Here is a 20,311-nt window from a genome sequence, read left to right as displayed (position 1 = left end):
CTGTTACATCAGGTCTTATACTCCAGTCACAGCCAGTTCTGCTACATCTCATATGTAGCAGGGTTCAGCACACACTCAGCTCTGCTGCATCTGAGATCGGACCAGAATGGAGACTGCTGTGGACCGATCTTTGACTCCGCCTCCTCACAGACGAGCCTCCGGCAGAACCAGCGTTGATTGGCCGAATGCTGTCCTCTGTATGACATTCGGCCAATCAACGCTGGTCAATGCATTCCTATGGTAAAAAGTCAGCTCCCGCATAACACAAGCTGACAGGGATCCCGACATAATACAGTGACTTGGGCATGTTAGATGCCCCCAGACATGCTCCCCCTGCTGTCCCAGTTACATTGCAGAGGTGTTGGCATCATTTCCTGGGGTGTCATAGTGGACTTGGTGACTCTCCTGAGGCGAATGGTGGGATCCCCTGAAACGAAGCATTTTCTCCCATAGACTATAATGGGGTTCCATGTTCGTTCGAATAGTCCAATATTGAGATGCTATTCAGAACCAATAACGAACATCGAATATTTTACTGTTCGCTCATCTCTAGTAGTTAATAATTCTCCTCTCACGTCTCTTGCACTATATTATATTTCTACCTAATAATTTACACCAGACGGGATATTCCTGCCAAGATTAATCGTTTATTTGTTGCTAAATATCCAAATACACTGATACAACATACAATACAGGTATATAGATATAGAAGCGCAAGCAGAGGTTTATACAGCCAGAGGTCAAGCCAAAATATAAAAACTAGGCTGAGATTCCTTGTGCTAGGAAAGGACAACACCCAACTACTATCCCCACTACACGTCACTACTATCACAATTACTTGTCGCTCCTATCACCACTGCCCAGTTTCATGCCGTTCTTCCCCCCTTCATCTGCCCACAGTTTCATGTCCCAGCCGTCTCTGCCCCAGTGTCATGCCGTTCTCCCCCCTTCATCTGCCCCAGTGTCATGCCGTTCTCTCCCCCCTTCATGTGCCCCAGTGTCATGCCGTTCTCTCCCCCCTTCATCTGCCCCAGTGTCATGCCGTTCTCCCCCCTTCATCTGCCCCAGTGTCATGCCGTTCTCTCCCCCCTTCATGTGCCCCAGTGTCATGCCGTTCTCCCCCCTTCATCTGCCCCAGTGTCATGCCGTTCTCCCCCCTTTATCTGCCCCAGTGTCATGCCGTTCTCCCCCCTTCATCTGCCCCAGTGTCATGCCGTTCTCTCCCCCCTTCATGTGCCCCAGTGTCATGCCGTTCTCTCCCCCCTTCATGTGCCCCTGTGTCATGCCGTTCTCCCCCCTTCATCTGCCCCATTGTCGTGCCGTACTCCCACCTTTATCTGCCCGAGTGTCATGCCGTTCTCTCCCCCCTTCATGTGCCCCAGTGTCATGCCGTTCTCCCCCCTTCATCTGCCCCAGTGTCATGCCGTTCTCCTCCCTTCATCTGCCCCAGTGTCATGCCGTTCTCCCCCCTTCATCTGCCCCAGTGTCATGCCGTTCTCCCCCCTTCATCTGCCCCAGTGTCGTGCCGTTCTCCCCCCCCCCCCTTCATCTGCCCCCAGGCAGAACATTATGTTCGTTATGTTTAACACAAACAAACACCTTCCAACGCTCCCCCGCCGCTCCTTTCTCCACTCTCTCCCTCATACACATAGTTGTAGGTGCGATGTGACGTCATCACATCGCGGCTACAAATGCCGGAGCGCAGCGGTAAGGCAGGAGCTGAGCTGTGACACCTCCTGCTTTAAACGCCTACGATGTCAGTTCATTGGCGTCCATAGGATGCCGACGAGTTGAAATCGGGACATACCTCCCGCCGACCGGGACCACGGGAAAGGACACCGAAATCGTGAGTGTCCTGCGGAAATTGGGACTGTTGGGAGGTATGTGCATATACAATGATCCCCTTGTATGGCTCCTCCATGTCCCTATAGCACATAAATCAGTATCAGCGAGAGACGCGCGGCCACTAGAAGCGGAGACCTGAAATCTAAAATGGACATTTCCCCTATTTTATGGGATCGGAGCAGGACACTCTGTAGCCGTCTCCTATGAGGGACTCTGGGTAGGTCGGAGAGTCATGGTGGCACATGTTCTCAGTGCAGCATCCTCGGAGAGCCCAATCCTCAAAGTGAGCTGGTGATGAGAAGACACAAATGGGGCGGAGTTATTAATAGTTCGACAATGCTCTGCCTATAAGTGCCAAAATATGTGGGGCTCAATGGTCAGAACATGTTCATGAACAGCATGGACCAGAAAGAACAGAAACATACAACGGGCTCCACACTGCGGAAAAATCTGGGCGTGCTTTATAACAGGTGTAGCTTATAGTGAGCGTGGTTCATGACAGGTGTGGGCTATAGTGGGCGTGGTTTATGATGGGTGTGGTTTATAGTAGACATTGCATATAATGGGCGTGGTTTGTAGTAGGTGTGGTTTATGATGGTGTAGATTATATTGGGTGTGGTTTGTGATGGGTGTGGATTATAGTGGGTGTGGTTTATGATGGGTGTGGTTCATGATGGGTGTGGTTTATAGTACACATTGCATATAATGGGCGTGGTTTGTAGTAGGTGTGGTATATGATGGTGTAGATTATATTGGGTGTGGTTTGTGATGGGTGTGGATTATAGTGGGTGTGGTTTATGATGGGTGTGGTTTATGATGGGTTGGATTATAGTGGGTGTGGTTTATGATGGGCGTGATTATAGTGGGTGCGGTTTATGATGGGTGGGGGTTATGGTGAGCACGATTTGTGTTGGGTGTAGTTTATAGTAGACATGGCTTAGAATGAGTGTGGTTTATAGTGGGTGTGGTTTATGATGGGTGGGGGCTATGGTGGGTGTGGTTTGTGTTGGGTGTAGTTTATAGTAGACATGGCTTAGAAGGGGTGTATTTTATAGTGGGTGTGGTTTATGATGGGTGGGGGCTATGGTGGATATGGTTTGTGATGGGTGTGGTTTATAGTAGACGGCTTAGAATGAGTGTGGTTTATAGTAGGTGTGGTTTATGATGGGTGGGGGCTATGGTGGATGTGATTTGTGTTGGGTGTAGTTTATGGTAGACATGGCTTAGAATGAGTGTGGTTAATAATGGGTGTGGTTTATAGTAGGTGTGGTTTATGATGGGTGGGGGTTATGGTGGGTATGGTTTGTGATGGGTGTGGTTTATAGTAGGTGTGGTTTATAATGGGTGTGGTTTATGATGGGTGGGGTTATGGTGGGTATGGTTTGTGATGGGTGTGGTTTATAGTAGGTGTGGTTTATGATGGGTGTGGTTTATGATGGGTGTGGTTTATGATGGGTGGGGGCTATGGTGGGTGTGGTTTGTGTTGGGTGTAGTTTATAGAAGACATGGCTTAGAATGGGTGTGGTTTATGAAGGGTGGGGGCTATGGTGGGTGTGGTTTGTGATGGACGTGGTTTATAGTGGGCATGGCCTACCCTATAGGTATAATGGAAGCAGAAGGTCCGCAGAGGAGACTATAGTGATGGAACTTCCCATTCTTCCGCACAAGATCAGCCGGAACACTTAATCACATTTCTTAATCAATTAATTTTAACCCTTTGTTTACCTAATACTTAGATTAGTGACATCACGACACTCAGCATGGCCATGTGACTAATGTGGCCCAATCAGAGACCTCAGAGGTGACCCCGTTGCACCAGATGCTGAAAGGCTCAAAAGAGGTGAGGGAAGGTCTTTTATTTTTGACCCCTTTTTGGGCCTCCACCTCTGAAGAGACCCCGGACTATAATAATTTACCGCAATACAATTTAGTTAATTGGTTTTGGACATTCGGGTTGACTCCATCTCGTGCCAAAACGGTTCACCAATCTCTAGAAGTTACAGATGGGGATGACTATATTGTCAGAAGCTTCTCACCGCCGTTATAGATGGCTCCAGAGGAGGAGAAGCATTTGGTCTGGGGCCCCTGGCACTTCATGGTTGTAATGGGCGCGTAGGCTTTTCCTTTTCCATAGCAGGCCGGACATCGCACCCCATTCTCTGTCCTGTTTATTGGGGCCACTGAAATGAATGGAAATAAAATTGTTAGAATAAAAGGTACAAAAAGAGCGACAAAAATTCTCCAGAGACTGTTGAGGCCTGAGGTCAATGTGTCAGACACCCAGGGGGTGTAGTTAATGGACATACTGAATGGCCGCTTTATTAGAGACCCCATACCTGGTCTCTTTAGCGGCGTTCACACTCCCGCCTCTGTCTGCCACAGGTTTTCGATTGTAAACCCAGAGGAAACTGGACAGGGGGCGGCTTGCTGGTGGTCAGCTTTAATATCCATTCATATGATGGGTTTTTAAAGGTGACCTCCGGTATCTGTATATGGCCTCTCCGCCTAGAAACAGTTTTTTTTTTTTTTAATGGACACAAAGTTGTGCATGCAGGACTTGTGGTGGAGAGGCCGTCCCCTGTCCAGTTTTCCCGGGGTTTATGAAGGAAACCCTGGGGTAGACAGAGACGGTAGTGTGAACCCAACCTTATATTTGTACAGTATATAAATGAGTTTCTGTCTGTCTATTCCAAACGACCAAACGACTGGACCGATCTTCCCCAAATTTGGCACACCAATACACTAGGTGTCTGGGAAGGTTTTAGACTGGGCCTCAACTCTCTCGTACATACTGTTCCTGAGATACATTATACCCAAAACAATGACCGGCATTAGCAATACAAACCTGCAAATCTTTCATTCATATTCCAACTGTCATACACACGGTCGCTCCACATGCACACAGCTTTACTCAGGGTGTATCCAAACTGAGAAACACGCAACGGAGGATTAGATACACAGTATAACACACAGTATCACACATCAGGAGATTAGACACACAGCTCTCCACACAGTATCACACATCAGATGATTAGATACACAGCTCAGCACACATAGAATATTAGATACACAGCTAAGAACACAGCATTTGAAATCAGAGGATTAGATACACAGCTCAGCACACAGTATCACACATCAGGGGATTAGATACACAGCTCAGCACATAGTATCACACATCAGGGGATTAGATACACAGCTCAGCACACAGTATCACACATCAGGGGATTAGATACACAGCTCAGCACACAGTATCACACATCAGGGGATTAGATACACAGCTCAGTATACAGTATCACACATCAGGGGATTAGATACACAGTTCAGCATACACCATTACACATCCAAGTTTTACTCCAGGTTTCCATAACAACCCAGCCATTTTTCTTCACTGCTGTAGGTCAGCTTTAAAGGGGCAGGGCGCTGTGGATGACACTGTTACACAAGGTCACATACACACAGCTTTACTCCAGGGCTCCATAACAACCGATCGCAGGTTTTTAACGGATATCCAAAACGAGATACACATAGTCACATGACGTTTATGGACACACACACAAAATACACCAGTGCAAAACTGGGCAATTCTTTTGGGGCCACCACACAAACAAAAACTGACATATACCTGTGTGAGCCGGGTGCTCCTGCTGGTATATGATAAATACACAGAATGGCCACTTTATTAGAGACCCCTGACCTTGTATAAATATTGCTCATCTGTCAGTTTTGTGGGTTTGCTGGTCATGAACCTCTATTATCCCTTGTAGACCCCGAGTATAGTAGCGCAGGCCTGGGGTACAACCATCAGCCCTCTCATGGGCTCCAGTGAGGTCTCAGTTATATAGGAGCCTGGAAGAGGACATGGACCTGCATCTCAAATAACCATTGTATGAGAGTTATAGGTAAGATATCAGGGGTGTTACTGTGTGTACGTAGCCCAATAAGACAACTCTTTGGGTAGCTTTGTGTAGTGTGAGCGCAGTATATACAGTACATATGACCCAGCTTTTCTATACATATCAATGACTTACATTTGATCGATCCCTTATTACACAGATCTCCCCGGCAGCATCTTATTGTGCTGTAAACTTCTACCCCGATGCTGATGTAGGTGGCGTCACAAAAGACCGGATGGTTTGCACAGGATTTCCAGGTCTGCGAATGGCTTAAAAAACCTGATACAAAAGCAAAAATTGTTCTAGAATGTGATATATACTGTATATTAGTGTGATAACAATGGATAACCTGCTGCGCGTAGGCTCTCAGGGCAGCCGCTGTGCAGTTAGTGCGCCCTCTACTGGTCACATCTATATCGAACAATATATAATAATGTATTCCCCTATAGGAGACATCAAACTGCATTACCCAGATTCTCCACTAGTAGGATGGTGTAACAGCTGGTGACTGAGGGGCCGCACGTCTCGGTGGTCGACTTTGTGCAGACGGCTCCATTGTTGTTCTTACACTTCTCGCACACTAGACCGGCCCCTGCGGTAACAGAGATGGTTTAGTCATTCTTCCATATAGATAGTAGACTTACTCTGCAGAGGGGCTGTTATACATGCAGTGGCCTCTAGAGGCAGAGTGAAGTATTACACGTAGTCCATTCATATACAGAAGGCTCACCTGTAGGGAAGGAGATGGAGAATATCACCCAAACGCCCAGACAGGTCTTCATGATGTAGCAGAGCTGGACGGACGCTCCGGATTCCTGCGATGTCTCCGAATAGGAGGAGAGATCTGCATTTATATTCCTAGCAGGGAGGACACCCAATATAATAACCTCCTATAATGTTATTCTGGGGTGGCATCGGGACAGAACAAGGTCAGAGCAGACAGCCAATAATTACTGATCAGATACAGTGCGGACTAGTCCAGTCTGTATATAGGGGATATAGACGGGATCACTGCAGATATCACTCTATACAATAAAAGGGGAACGTGATAAATGTCCTTCAGATACAGAGAGCCAGATCATAGTGTGGATTCCATACATCTATCCATGTGTGTATGTAACGCCCCCTTTGGCCACACCCCCGGGTAGCGGGGCGTTCGGATAAGTATGAGTTGCCGTTCTACCTTGCTTAGCGCAGTGCCTCCACCCTTGTCGGTGATATTCTGCTGCTTCCGGGGTGACAGTACCTTTCTTCAGATCTCTGCCTGGGCCTTGACAAGGGAAAGCCCCCCCCCCCCCCCCACACCAACACGCCAGAGAGGATTGTGGTATAAACTTTTATATGGAACTTAAGAGTAATGGTGAAGTCCAATATGCAATAACATTCACAGCATCAGTAAGAGGTGGTACTGTAAGCCATAAACCTATCTAGAAAATGGCAGGTCTATATGGCAAAGCCCTAGGACAATGTATAACAATCACAAAGCTCAGTCTTAGTACAAGGCCTGTTGCCGCGGTTCTGGAAAGAATCTTCTTTCGTTGGTGCACATGAGATGTCAGAAATGAACAATGCTCCTTTAATTCCTAGCAGGGGAATATTCCTTAGTGCAGGAGATTTGGTACTGGCTACAATCATCCATCAGCAGCAGCAGCCAGCGCTATCCCTTACAATAGGACATGGCAGCACAGCAGGTGCCCGGATGCATCAAGTCTCTTTTACTCCTTCTGCAGGGCTCCAGCATTAAACAGTTATACTAGCCAAGAACCATTCACTCCTGGATCATAGGATGCAGTCTAAATAAGAATGCTGGTGGTAGGTACACTTACAGTTAAAGAGGAATTAACGCTGTCCTGTCCAACAGGCTGCCAAAGGGTTAAGTCTGGAAGAATGTTCTGGTGTAGCAGGGAGGCGCCTCTGTCCGTTGTGGGGGGTATGGATACCCTGTCTATTCAGCAAATCGTCCTGTGGAGTCGGTAACTTTTTCTCTGAAGGTATTAAACCCTCTTTCCTTTTGCTTTCAGCCTCTGGGAGCTCAGGAGATCTTACACTTGCATCCACCTGTGATCCCTCTCTCCTGCAGACTGCCTGAGCACATGGTCTCCCCTGCCAAGCAGCCCCTCCCATCCTCCAAGGATTTCATAAACAAACATAATTGCTTTCATGCTGCAGGCATAATGTTTGCAAACTGTTAACCCCTCGTTGCCTTGAACTGCACACAGGGGTTACGTATATATATATATATATATATATATATATATATATATATATATATACTGTATATATTGTGTATCGGGGAGGGGCATGAACGCTGCCGATCCCCTGTTATTTTAGCGGCTCATGCAAGGCTTTTATTTCAATTTCTGGGACACAGACATCCAAAGAATCAACAAACTTATTAAGAAGTGCAAGTCCTTTAATTTGTCACCCCGTGCGCCAACAGCCCTCTGCACTCTGCAGAAATACTACATGGTAAGTACTAGGCAGGGAGGAGGGGGATGCGGCTGCAGTATCCCTCTGTGTCCATGAGCCTGCAGGTTAATAATGATAGAATTCTCTTTATTAAGCACAACAATCCCCTCCCCCCCACATTTGTGAATTCAGGTCTATCGATGTTGGGGTAGTGGCGATGTTTAGTTGATGACGGGCAGTTGGCCGTCGTCCTCCTCAGGGCAGTGGCGGACGGCTTTAGTGCAGCTGATCCCTGTGCCACTCTTTTCAGCCTTCGCAGTACCCGGGCAGGCGCTCTGAGTGGCGCAGCCTTGATAGGAGATCGGGGCATCTGGCCCTAAAAAAACATCATTAAAATAGAAATCTGATTATTTACTATAGTCAAGACATCCAACAATGACCTACTAAGTAAAAGGGCTGAGCTGCAATACCTGACACAGCCTATAGATAAGAGGGCGCTCTTCCTATATAACCCAAATAAGGGCCTCACGATGCCCTCCATTACACATATACTGTATATAGAACTTGTCATCAGATATTATGGAGTACCATGTGACTTGCCAAGATCTGCCAACATTGTCACCAAACTGGACCCTTTGACAGGTCAAACACAACAAATATGGCTGAAAATATCTGATACAGACCTCAAAATCTCCTGTGTAGGGGGTATAATAAAATAAGATACTGTCCTTCTACAGTCACCACTAGGGGAGCTCAGGATCTGACCACAGACTGATGATATACAGTCACCACTAGAGGGAGCTCAAGAGCTGACCGCACAATGATTACTGTATATATAGTCACCACTAGAGAGAGCTCAGGAACTGACTGCAGACTGATTATATACAGTCAGCACTAGAGGGAGCTCAGGAGCTGACCACAGACTGATTATATACAGTCACCACTAGAGGGAGCTCAAGAGCTGACCGCACAATGATTACTGTATATACAGTCACCACTAGAGGGAGCTCAGGAGCCAACCACAGACTGATTATATACATTCACCACTAGAGGGAGCTCAGGATCTGACCGTACACTGATTATATACAGTCACCACTAGAGGGAGCTCAGGAGCTGACCACAGACTGATTATATACAGTCACCACTAGAGGGAGCTCAGGAGCTGACTGCAGACTGATTATATACAGTCACTACTAGGGAGCTCAGGAGCAGACCGTACACTGATTATATACAGTCACCACTAGAGAGAGCTCAGGAGCCAACCACAGACTGATTATATACAGTCACCACTAGAGGGAGCTCAGGAGCTGACCACAGACTGATTATATACAGTCACCACTAGAGGGAGCTCAGGAGCTGACTGCAGACTGATTATATACAGTCACCACTAGGGAGCTCAGGAGCAGACCGTACACTGATTATATACAGTCACTACTAGGGAGCTCAGGAGCAGACCGTACACTGATTATATACAGTCACCACTAGAGGGAACTCAGGAGCCAAGCACAGACTGATTATCTACAGTCACCACTAGAGGGAGCTCAGGATCTGACCGTACACTGATTATATACAGTCACCACTAGAGGTAGCTCAGGAGCTGACCGCAGACTGATTATATACAGTCACCACTAGAGGGAGCTCAGGAACTGACTGCAGACTGATTATATACAGTCACCACTAGAGAGAGCTCAGGAGCCAACCACAGACTGATTATATACAGTCACCACTAGGGGGAGCTCAGGATTTGACCGTACACTGAATTATATACAGTCACCACTAGAGGGAGCTCAGGAGCTGACCGCAGACTGATTATATACAGTCACCACTAGGGGAGCTCAGGATCTGACCACAGACTGATTATATACAGTCACCACTAGAGGGAGCTCAGGAGCTGACCGTACACTTATTATATACAGTCACCACTAGAGGGAGCTCAGGAGCTGTGACTATTCAGTATAGGGTTATAATTTTGTAGTTAGACAGTGGGGAGGAGTTACACAATTCTCATATTGAACGTAAATCTACTTATAGTCTTGTTTTCTCTGATGTTTGATATTATTACTCCTTTTGATAAGTTTCACTGCAGGGGGATTGACACATCCACCAGTGGAATAATATATAAATATAAAACTTCACTTTTATTTCTAGACCATAAAATTGACACACCAAAGAAAAGTGAAAAAAATCGTGCACAATCCACCATATAAAATCAGACAAATGTCTCTAGGGGGAGAGGAAAGGCTACTGCATATATAAGCCCTGCCGTTATTTTCTCTCTACCTCCCTAGTAATACATACGATGTGCACCAAAACTCACAGGTTTAAAGTCAGAGCAAGACACACATGCGTGAGCTCAGTGGAATGATCCCCCACCCCTCCGAGGATACTGACCTAATGTCACACCAACGAAGAGGGGAGGTACCACTGGCTGTGTCTAAACTCAGGCTACCCGTGTGTGGGTGCTACACCATTAACTTTGCTGCGACCCTACGCGTTTCCTCTCTATAAAGGAGATTCATCAGGGGTCTATATCTTGGCTCTATAGATCAGAGCTCAAGCCAAAAACATTAAGGTCTGCGGTAGATGGTCTGACCGCTAGCAGGACCGCCGCACATTTAATCAGCGGTGAATTGCCCTGCTATACTCGCGATATTTAAAGCATATTTCCACACCCTTCCACCGTCATACAAACCAATCATTCTCATTGGTCGGCGGCATCCAATTGGCACCCCGTGCGAAAACCATCCCTCGGAGCTGTGCGTCATACTCCCACTCTCATTGGTTAGCATAGACACACCTCCGCACCAAGTTCGCGCATGCGCGAGAACTTTAACCATTTTTCTACTCGGAGCGGCGTCTGACAGCCAGTCCATCACCGTCTACGCATACGTAGCTAGCATAGACACACCTCAGCCCCAAGTTCGCGCATGCGCAAGAACTTTAAACATTTTTCTCCTCGGAGTGGCATTTGACAGCCAGTCCATCAACAACTGCGCATGCGAGTAGGACCGTGTCTATTAGATCCCATTATACGCCATCACGCATGCGCATGGACTCATTATACGGGCTGTCACTGCAATATTAGTTACAGTGTCTCCAACTTCTGCTCATATACCATCATATCATGTACTTTCCCACTGGATACTCTGTATCCCACTGTTTTGAAAAACATAATTATATGGTATCGGGGACTTATATTACTGTATATTAACACTGTTACAACTCCCATTGTGAATTATATGCCGCTCTATCTTTTACAGGGTATAACTTCACATTCACATTCACCCTTTTGGATGTGCACTATTGTGTCCCACAAAGGGTGTCGCCGTTAGACACTGGAATTAGGTTTATAGGAAATAAATCCCTTTCAACAGGGATATTGCAGACTGAATCTATTAACTGTGAGATGTCACTGTATAATCCACAGGTAACACATTGTGTACTACAGACGAGTGGACAAGAGGACAAATATTGCTGTTAGATTGTTACCCAGGGGGGGGAGGAGGTCATTCTAGAACATGCCACCACCTATATGGTCCAGATTTTTGTAACCATTGACCTAAAAAGAAAAAAGGGGAGAAATAGCTTAACGCTGTACTATGTGTATATACAATACATGTTGGGTACCCTATCCTTATCATACTTTGTTCGGTATGTTTATTCCAAAAAACATGTATAATCTATCTGTTCATTTAGTCCTTTGGGGGACATACTCTCCATTCTGTATATCCATTGGGTTTCTTTCCTCAACACGAAAGTATCCCAATCTCCCCCTCTTGGATGAGGTTTCACCACCTCCATTACTTGTACACGTAATCCTGAGGCGTTTCCTGAATGAAAATTTGTGAAATGTCTAGCAACAGGGGTGTCTCGACCATTTTCAATGTCGCAGACATGTTCCCTGATTCTCCTCCTCAGCGGTCTGATAGTTTTACCCACGTAATTCAGTGGGCATGGACATCTGATGAGGTAGATCACCCCTGCTGTCTCGCAATTAGCAAAATTTCTGCATTGGTATACCGTACCCGTCGATACACTTTGAAAGCTTAAGCTTTTATCCACAAATGGGCATGCTGAGCATTTCCCACATTTAAATGTGCCCAGTGGTCTCCCGTGTGCCAGCCATGTGGTGTTTGCTGTCACAGCCGGTAAACAGCTATGAACCAATCGATCCTTTAAATTCCTACCTTTCCTAAAGGTGATGCTCGGTCCTGAGCCTATCTCCTCCTTTAAATCAGCATCTGCCTTAAGGATATCCCAGAATTTATTCAGAACATCCCTCACCTCCCGATGCCGAGCGTCATAGGTCCCCACAATCCTTGTGGGACCCTTTCCCTCAGATCTCTGTCTTGGAACCAGTAGATGGTTTCTATTCATGGAACTGGCCCTGTCAAAAGCTTTGTTCACTACTCCTTTTGGATAACCCTTCTCCAAAAACATGGTCGAAAGGTTCTTAGATTCCTCTAAAAAATTCCCATGTGATGAACAGTTCCTTTTGGCCCTAATGAACTGGCCAACAGGTATCCCCCGTTTAAGGGTTTGTGGATGACAACTTGACCAGTTCAAAAAGCCATTGGTGGATGTAGCTTTCCTAAAGATATCTGTGGACACTCTACCATCTCTCTGTTTCCTTAGCCTCAAATCCAGGAAAGTGATAGTTTCCTCCTGGAATTCTGCCGTAAACCGTAGACCCAAATTGTTCTTGTTAAGGGTCTCCACAAATGAGTGAAACTGTAATTTCGAGCCTCTCCATAATAGGAGAATATCGTCTATATACCTGATCCATAGGTCAATATGACCTGACCAGATACCATTATCTTCCGAGTGGACAATTGTTTCCTCCCACCAGCCGAGGAGCAAATTGGCGTAAGTGGGAGCCACAGGGCTCCCCATCGCCGTGCCCCTCAGCTGGTGGAAGACCTGCCCCTCAAAACTAAACACATTCCTTTCAAGCACGAATGCTAACAGTTTCAAGATCAACTCATTATGTTCCCAGAGTCCAGTTTTTCTTGTTCGCAAGTAATGTTTGATGGCTATATACCCTATATTGTGAGGGATGGAAGAGTATAATGCTTCCACATCTAAACTCGCGAATGCCACATCCTTATCCATCACTATGCCCTCCATTCTGTTCAAGACATCCATACTGTCCCTCGTATATGAGGGCAGACTCAAAACAAATGGTCTCAACAATGTGTCAAGATACCTACTCACATTCTGGGTCAAACTCCCGATTTGTGACACAATCGGTCTGCCCTTCAAAGGGACGAGCCCTTTGTGAATCTTGGGCAAAGCATAAAAGGAGGCCATTACAGGATGGCGTGGTAACATGAACTCTTTCTCGTTTTTATCTACCAGTCCCTTCTCTACTGCCTCTTGTAAGATGTTCTTCAATTCAGCTGTATGCCCCTTGACCACATCCCTGCTTATGATCTCATAACACTTTTTGTCTTTAAGCAGGGTCCAGCACATGGCTATGTAGTTCTCCCTATCCATAGCCACAATATTCCCCCCCTTGTCTGCTGGCTTAAAAACCAGTTGATGTTCTTTTTCAAGACAAAGGAGGGCTTGCAACTCATCACTTTCCAGGTTAGAGGAGTAACCATTGTTTCTCTTTTTCTCCAATTTTCTAAACTCAGAGGTCACCAAATCCACAAACAGATCTATATGTGTGTAATCACCTGGGGGGGGTAAAGATTTATTCAGGGGTTTGAGTGTAGTAAATGGGCCCACATTTGTGTCTCTTTCAGACTCAGCCAGGAGCTCTTCTAGAACTTGAAGCCCCTCATAATCCCCACTCTCCAACCCCAAATCTTCACACTTCTCACGTATCTTCCTAGCATGGAATTTCCTCCACTTAAGCTTACGTGCGAACAAGTTAATATCCTTTGTCCAATTAAACCCATCAAAACGGACTGTGGGCACAAAGGATAACCCCTTTTTAAGGAGTTCTTGTTCTGCCCTAGTAAATGTGTGGGATGAGAGATTGCAAATTTGCTTGTCATGTATCATTTGTGTGTGCCCTTCTGCCTCACAATCACTTCTATCATTACACCCCTCCTCTTCCCCATCCTTAGTTGTGGATTGGCACATGTTCAATTCTCTTTCCTTCCCCTCAACAAGTATTTGGAGATAGGAGGGTTTTGCTCTAAAAAACCCCCCTTGGTATACCCTCTACCACGTCCACGTCTTGTACGTGACTGACTCCTTGGATTTTGTCTAGGATTAGATTTTGCTTCTCTGCTTAGGTCACGCCCTCTATTGTTTGTGGTCTCAGAATCCGTAGTCTCTCAGACCATCTACCGCAGACCTTAATGTTTTTGGCTTGAGCTCTGATCTATAGAGCCAAGATATAGACCCCTGATGAATCTCCTTTATAGAGAGGAAACGCGTAGGGTCGCAGCAAAGTTAATGGTGTAGCACCCACACACGGGTAGCCTGAGTTTAGACACAGCCAGTGGTACCTCCCCTCTTCGTTGGTGTGACATTAGGTCAGTATCCTCGGAGGGGTGGGGGATCATTCCACTGAGCTCACGCATGTGTGTCTTGCTCTGACTTTAAACCTGTGAGTTTTGGTGCACATCGTATGTATTACTAGGGAGGTAGAGAGAAAATAACGGCAGGGCTTATATATGCAGTAGCCTTTCCTCTCCCCCTAGAGACATTTGTCTGATTTTATATGGTGGATTGTGCACGATTTTTTTCACTTTTCTTTGGTGTGTCAATTTTATGGTCTAGAAATAAAAGTGAAGTTTTATATTTATATATTATTCCACTGGTGGATGTGTCAATCCCCCTGCAGTGATACTTATAGTCTTGGCCTCAGTCAGACAGATTGTCTTTACCTCCCAAGCTCAAGTATCCGGAGAAGTTGATGCACCAATCCTCTAGACCTGTGCAGAGTGTCTGATTTTTCGGGGTACAGCCGCCCAGTGCTGGGTTCACACAGAAGGGACATTTCAGCCCATTCTTTGTCATATTCCTCGGAGGAACTGGAAGATAAGATATGATTGGTGGAAAGTTATAGAGGATATCAAGTATATACATGGAGGTGTCAGTACAGAGGGTATACATGTGCCAGGGTCAGTGCAATAAAACATCTCATCAATTCACAACATAACCACTAGGTGGCCCCGCAGTGACACATATATATCATTCATCTATCTATCTATCTATCTATCTATCTATCTATCTATCTATCTATCTATCTACAGTCCTATGAAAAAGTTTGGGCACCCCTATTAATCTTAATCATTTTTAGTTCTAAATATTTTGGTGTTTGCAGCAGCCATTTCAGTTTGATATATCTAATAACTGATGGACACAGTAATATTTCAGGATTGAAATGAGGTTTATTGTACTAACAGAAAATGTGCAATATGCATTAAACCAAAATTTGACCGGTGCAAAAGTATGGGCACCTCAACAGAAAAGTGACATTAATATTTAGTAGATCCTCCTTTTGCAAAGATAACAGCCTCTAGTCGCTTCCTGTAGCTTTTAATCAGTTCCTGGATCCTGGATAAAGGTATTTTGGACAAACAATTCAAGTTCAGTTAAGTTAGATGGTCGCTGAGCATGGACAGCCCGCTTCAAATCATCCCACAGATGTTCAATGATATTCAGGTCTGGGGACTGGGATGGCCATTCCAGAACATTGTAATTGTTCCTCTGCATGAATGCCTGAGGATTTGGAGCGGTGTTTTGGATCATTGTCTTGCTGAAATATCCATCCCCGGCGTAACTTCAACTTCGTCACTGATTCTTGAACATTATTCTCAAGAATCTGCTGATACTGAGTGGAATCCATGCGACCCTCAACTTTAACAAGATTCCCGGTGCCGGCATTGGCCACACAGCCCCAAAGCATGATGGAACCTCCACCAAATTTTACAGTGGGTAGCATGTGTTTTTCTTGGAATGCTGTTTCTTTTTGGACGCCATGCATAACGCCTTTTTTTATAACCAAACAACTCAATTTTTGTTTCCAAAATGAAGCTGGCTTGTCCAAATGTGCTTTTTCATACCTCAGGCAACTCTATTTGTGGCGTACGTGCAGAAACGGCTTCTTTCTCATCACTCTCCCATACAGCTTCTCCTTGTGCAAAGTGCGCTGTATAGTTGACCGATGCACAGTGACACCATCTGCAGCAAGATGATGCTGCAGCTCTTTGGAGGTGTCTGTGGATTGTCCTTGACTGTTCTCACCATTCTTCTTCTCTGCCTTTCTGATATTTTTCTTGGCCTGCCACTTCTGGGCTTAACAAGAACTGTCCCTGTGGTCCTCCATGTCCTTACTATGTTCCTCACAGTGGAAACTGACAGGTTAAATCTCTGAGACAACGTTTTGTATCCTTCCCCTGAACAACTATGTTGAACAATCTTTGTTTTCAGATCATTTGAGAGTTGTTTTGAGTAGCCCATGATGCCACTCTTCAGAGGAGATTCAAATAGGAGAACAACTTGCAATTGGCCACCTTAAATACCTTTTCTTATGATTGGATACATCTGGCTATGAAGTTCAAAGCTCACTGAGGTTACAAAACCAATTTTGTGCTTCAGTAAGTCAGTAAAAAGTAGTTAGGGGAATTCAAATCAATAAAATGATAAGGGTGCCCATACTTTTGCACCGGTCAAATTTTGGTTTAATGCATATTGCACATTTTCTGTTAGTACAATAAACCTCATTTCAATCCTGAAATATTACTGTGTCCATCAGTTATTAGATATATCAAACTGAAATGGCTGCTGCAAACACCAAAATATTTAGAACAAAAAATGATTAAGATTAATAGGGGTGCCCAAACTTTTTCATAGGACTGTATCTATCTATCTATCTATCTATCTATCTATCTATCTATCTATCTATCTATCTATCTATCTATCTATCTATCCATCCACCCGTGTTCACCTCTTTGCACATTTCAGTAGAGGGCGCCTCTCATTAGCTAGATTATTACATCGCCTTTAGACGACCGTTCCATATCTTTCATTCATTGATCCTCACAGTCATTGTTTTTAATTAATCTGGTTTGAGCGAGTCTTGAAATAAAATATTTTACATCAAATTTTGGCAAACTTTTTTTTCCAAAAACGAATCCACCCAATAGGTAGTGCGGACTTGTCACAGGAGTTCTTTGGCTAATTTTGCCCCCGTGATAAATCCTTTAAATTCTTAGACTACCTCAGCTTTTAGTAAATGTGGGCCCTTGTCCATCATGTAATTGTAAAGGGTTCATGGATCTGATGTGTAGCCTTCTAACACCAGGGCGGGCAGTCAGAGGTGACCACACTGGACCACTCATACCACTTTGTGGTCACTTTCTACAGAACTGAAATCTGATTGGCTGCTGAGGGTCATGTGAGGCTGGAGGACATTGGTGGATAGTCCGTCAGGCTGGAGGACATTGGTGGATAGTCCGTCAGGCTGGAGGACATTGGCGGGCAGTCCGTCAGGCTGGAGGACATTGGCGGGCAGTCCGTCAGGCTGGAGGACATTGGCGGGCAGTCCCTCAGGCTGGAGGACATTGGCGGGCAGTCCCTCAGGCTGGAGGACATTGGCGGGCAGTCCCTCAGGCTGGAGGACATTGGCGGGCAGTCCCTCAGGCTGGAGGACATTGGCGGACAGTCCCTCAGGCTGGAGGACATTGGCGGACAGTCCCTCAGGCTGGAGGACATTGGCGGACAGTCCCTCAGGCTGGAGGACATTGGCGGACAGTCCCTCAGGCTGGAGGACATTGGCGGACAGTCCCTCAGGCTGGAGGACATTGGCGGACAGTCCCTCAGGCTGGAGGACATTGGCGGACAGTCCCTCAGGCTGGAGGACATTGGCGGACAGTCCCTCAGGCTGGAGGACATTGGCGGACAGTCCCTCAGGCTGGAGGACATTGGCGGACAGTCCCTCAGGCTGGAGGACATTGGCGGACAGTCCCTCAGGCTGGAGGACATTGGCGGACAGTCCATCAGGCTGGAGGACATTGGCGGACAGTCCATCAGGCTGGAGGACATTGGCGGACAGTCCATCAGGCTGGAGGACATTGGCGGGCAGTCCCTCAGGCTGGAGGACATTGGCGGACAGTCGCTCATGCTGGAGGACATTGGCGGACAGTCGCTCAGGCTGGAGGACATTGGCGGACAGTCGCTCATGCTGGAGGACATAGGCGGACAGTCCATTAGGCTGGAGGACATTGGCGGACAGTCCCTCATGCTGGAGGACATTGGCGGATAGTCCCTCATGCTGGAGGACATAGGCGGACAGTCCATCATACTCACTCTGTGGAATGTCCTCGTTGCAGTTCTCAGACATGCAGAATTCTGATTTTGCTGAGATATGGGTGTCATTAATGGTGATTGAATAGCAGGTGGTGCTAATCCCAGGAAAGCCACACGACTTCTGAGGAATCGTTATGTTGATCTCATCTGAGGATACAGCACATAGTAAGAGCGATGTAAGTGTCAGATATCAGTAGTGACATCACACATCATTCCCACACCAAACAAAACGCAAGCAATCAACTGGTACCGCTGAGGATGTGCACCCCTACACTGGCCTCTATAGGAGAACTGTGGTACTGCATGGCGTCCTTTGGGGGACTCAGTAACATGGTCACCTATGTGTTAGAGTTATCAGTGGATCTTTCTTCTAGCCAATCCAAGCTAATGAATCCCCATTTATGGCAAGTGTAGTGCAGATATCGCTGCCATCAATAAGTCAGTGGTTCCCACTATGCTGACACAGCGCCACCCACTGGCTACCCATTAAGAACTGAAAAAAAATTCTACAGGGATTTTACTATATGTCCCAACAAAGGAAAAGTTGTCACAGCCACACCCCCTTTCCAACTTCACCACCAACATCCTTATAAACCGTGACTCTATAACAATATCCGCACTTACTGGATTGTATTGCAATTACGCCACTGAAGCATAAATTCACCATGGGGCCACATCTGTCACTGGAGCCCGTACAGTTAGACGAATTCGTAGCTGAGCACTTCTGACATGTGAAAGAGGACACTGAAAGACACGATCCACTAAGGGTTAACCATTATTAGCATTGCTCAAAACGCTCAGGAGAAAAGCAAACGGAGATCTCGGAAATAATGAAAAATTGACACAGACAATGTAACGGAAAGATGGAGAATGTTTCATTTAGGACGAATAAAGCAAATTTTTGCAAAAGTGGAAAATTCCTTTAAGTCTCATATGGTTATACTGGAAGGGCAGTTCTGCAATGTGGCGACTCCTTGTCCGGAACTTGCAATGACGAGGAGAGTGCAGAGAAGCATTTACGAGAAGAGATGACGGCTGGAGGTAACAGGAACATTGTTTGCATTAGTAATTTCCTACAACTGTCCATTAGGGTTGAGCGATCGGGATCAGATCGGCGATCGAGCAAATCTCACGATCAGGATCGTCTGGAAGGATCGGAATCGGAATCTCAAGATCGGCTCAACCCTATCCGGCATTTATCTAGAAGTATCCATCATCTATCCTGTAACACTCCCCTGGTATGAAGGACCTGCAGTGTCTTGTAGGTTCTTACCTTTGCTGATCACACCACAGCAGGCCAGGACGATAAGAAGCGTCTTCATGGCGGCTGCAGCCCGACAACCCTGAATTTCCTCCTGTGGTTTCTCCTGGTTGTCGATCTACTTATAGACTCCTGCTAGGAAGTAGGTCAGTAAATCACATAGATTACACAACCAGCAATTATCAGGGTGTCGTATAGGATGGGCAGGACACACATTCTCCTCTGATGACATCACCAGTCTATGGAGAGGATGAAGCTTCATGTAGAGTATATTGGGTATGTTATAGGTGAACGGGGGTCTCCAAATATAGATGGGAGTAAAGGGGGCCATACAAATGGGGATTTTAGCCAATCGGCCATTAAAACCAATATGACCAGGATGTAGGAGATTGTCAAGTTAAAGAGGACCACAAGTAGCCCCGCCATGCCCACCTACAACAGCTAGGGGGCCCCATGTGCCTTTGGGGCAGATAACTTCCGCTTCCATTACCATGTTTTGCATACCTCCCAAATTTTGAAGAGTAGAAAGAGGGACAAAATGTGCAAATTTGGCGCCTTCCAATTTTATGTTGACTCCGCCCATTCTCATTCATTTTTCATGTGCCCCCACACAGTATAATCCTCCTACAGT

The 20,311-nt window shown here is 46.0% G+C and overlaps 2 protein-coding genes across 2 annotated transcripts; both read right to left on the bottom strand.

Moving 5' to 3' along the window:
- Positions 1-2,005: 2,005 nt before the first annotated feature.
- LOC142210217 (phospholipase A2 inhibitor and Ly6/PLAUR domain-containing protein-like) lies at positions 2,006-6,520 on the bottom strand. Its single transcript, XM_075279242.1, has 5 exons — positions 6,469-6,520; positions 6,208-6,330; positions 5,874-6,017; positions 3,882-4,025; positions 2,006-2,133 (listed from the first exon to the last, which is right to left on the bottom strand). The coding sequence occupies exons 1-5, from the start codon at positions 6,518-6,520 to the stop codon at positions 2,006-2,008; spliced, it is 591 nt and encodes a 196-aa protein (XP_075135343.1).
- A 1,848-nt stretch (positions 6,521-8,368) lies between these two features.
- On the bottom strand, positions 8,369-19,741 carry LOC142210216 (phospholipase A2 inhibitor and Ly6/PLAUR domain-containing protein-like). Its single transcript, XM_075279240.1, has 5 exons — positions 19,693-19,741; positions 19,044-19,163; positions 18,420-18,566; positions 14,993-15,139; positions 8,369-8,523 (listed from the first exon to the last, which is right to left on the bottom strand). The coding sequence occupies exons 1-5, from the start codon at positions 19,739-19,741 to the stop codon at positions 8,369-8,371; spliced, it is 618 nt and encodes a 205-aa protein (XP_075135341.1).
- Positions 19,742-20,311: the final 570 nt, after the last annotated feature.

Source organism: Leptodactylus fuscus, chromosome 6, assembly GCF_031893055.1.
Source record: "Leptodactylus fuscus isolate aLepFus1 chromosome 6, aLepFus1.hap2, whole genome shotgun sequence".
In the NCBI taxonomy this organism is placed as follows: Eukaryota; Metazoa; Chordata; class Amphibia; order Anura; family Leptodactylidae; genus Leptodactylus; species Leptodactylus fuscus.
Note: the sequence above shows the minus strand (reverse complement) of the source record. Positions and strands in the feature narration are given on the sequence as shown.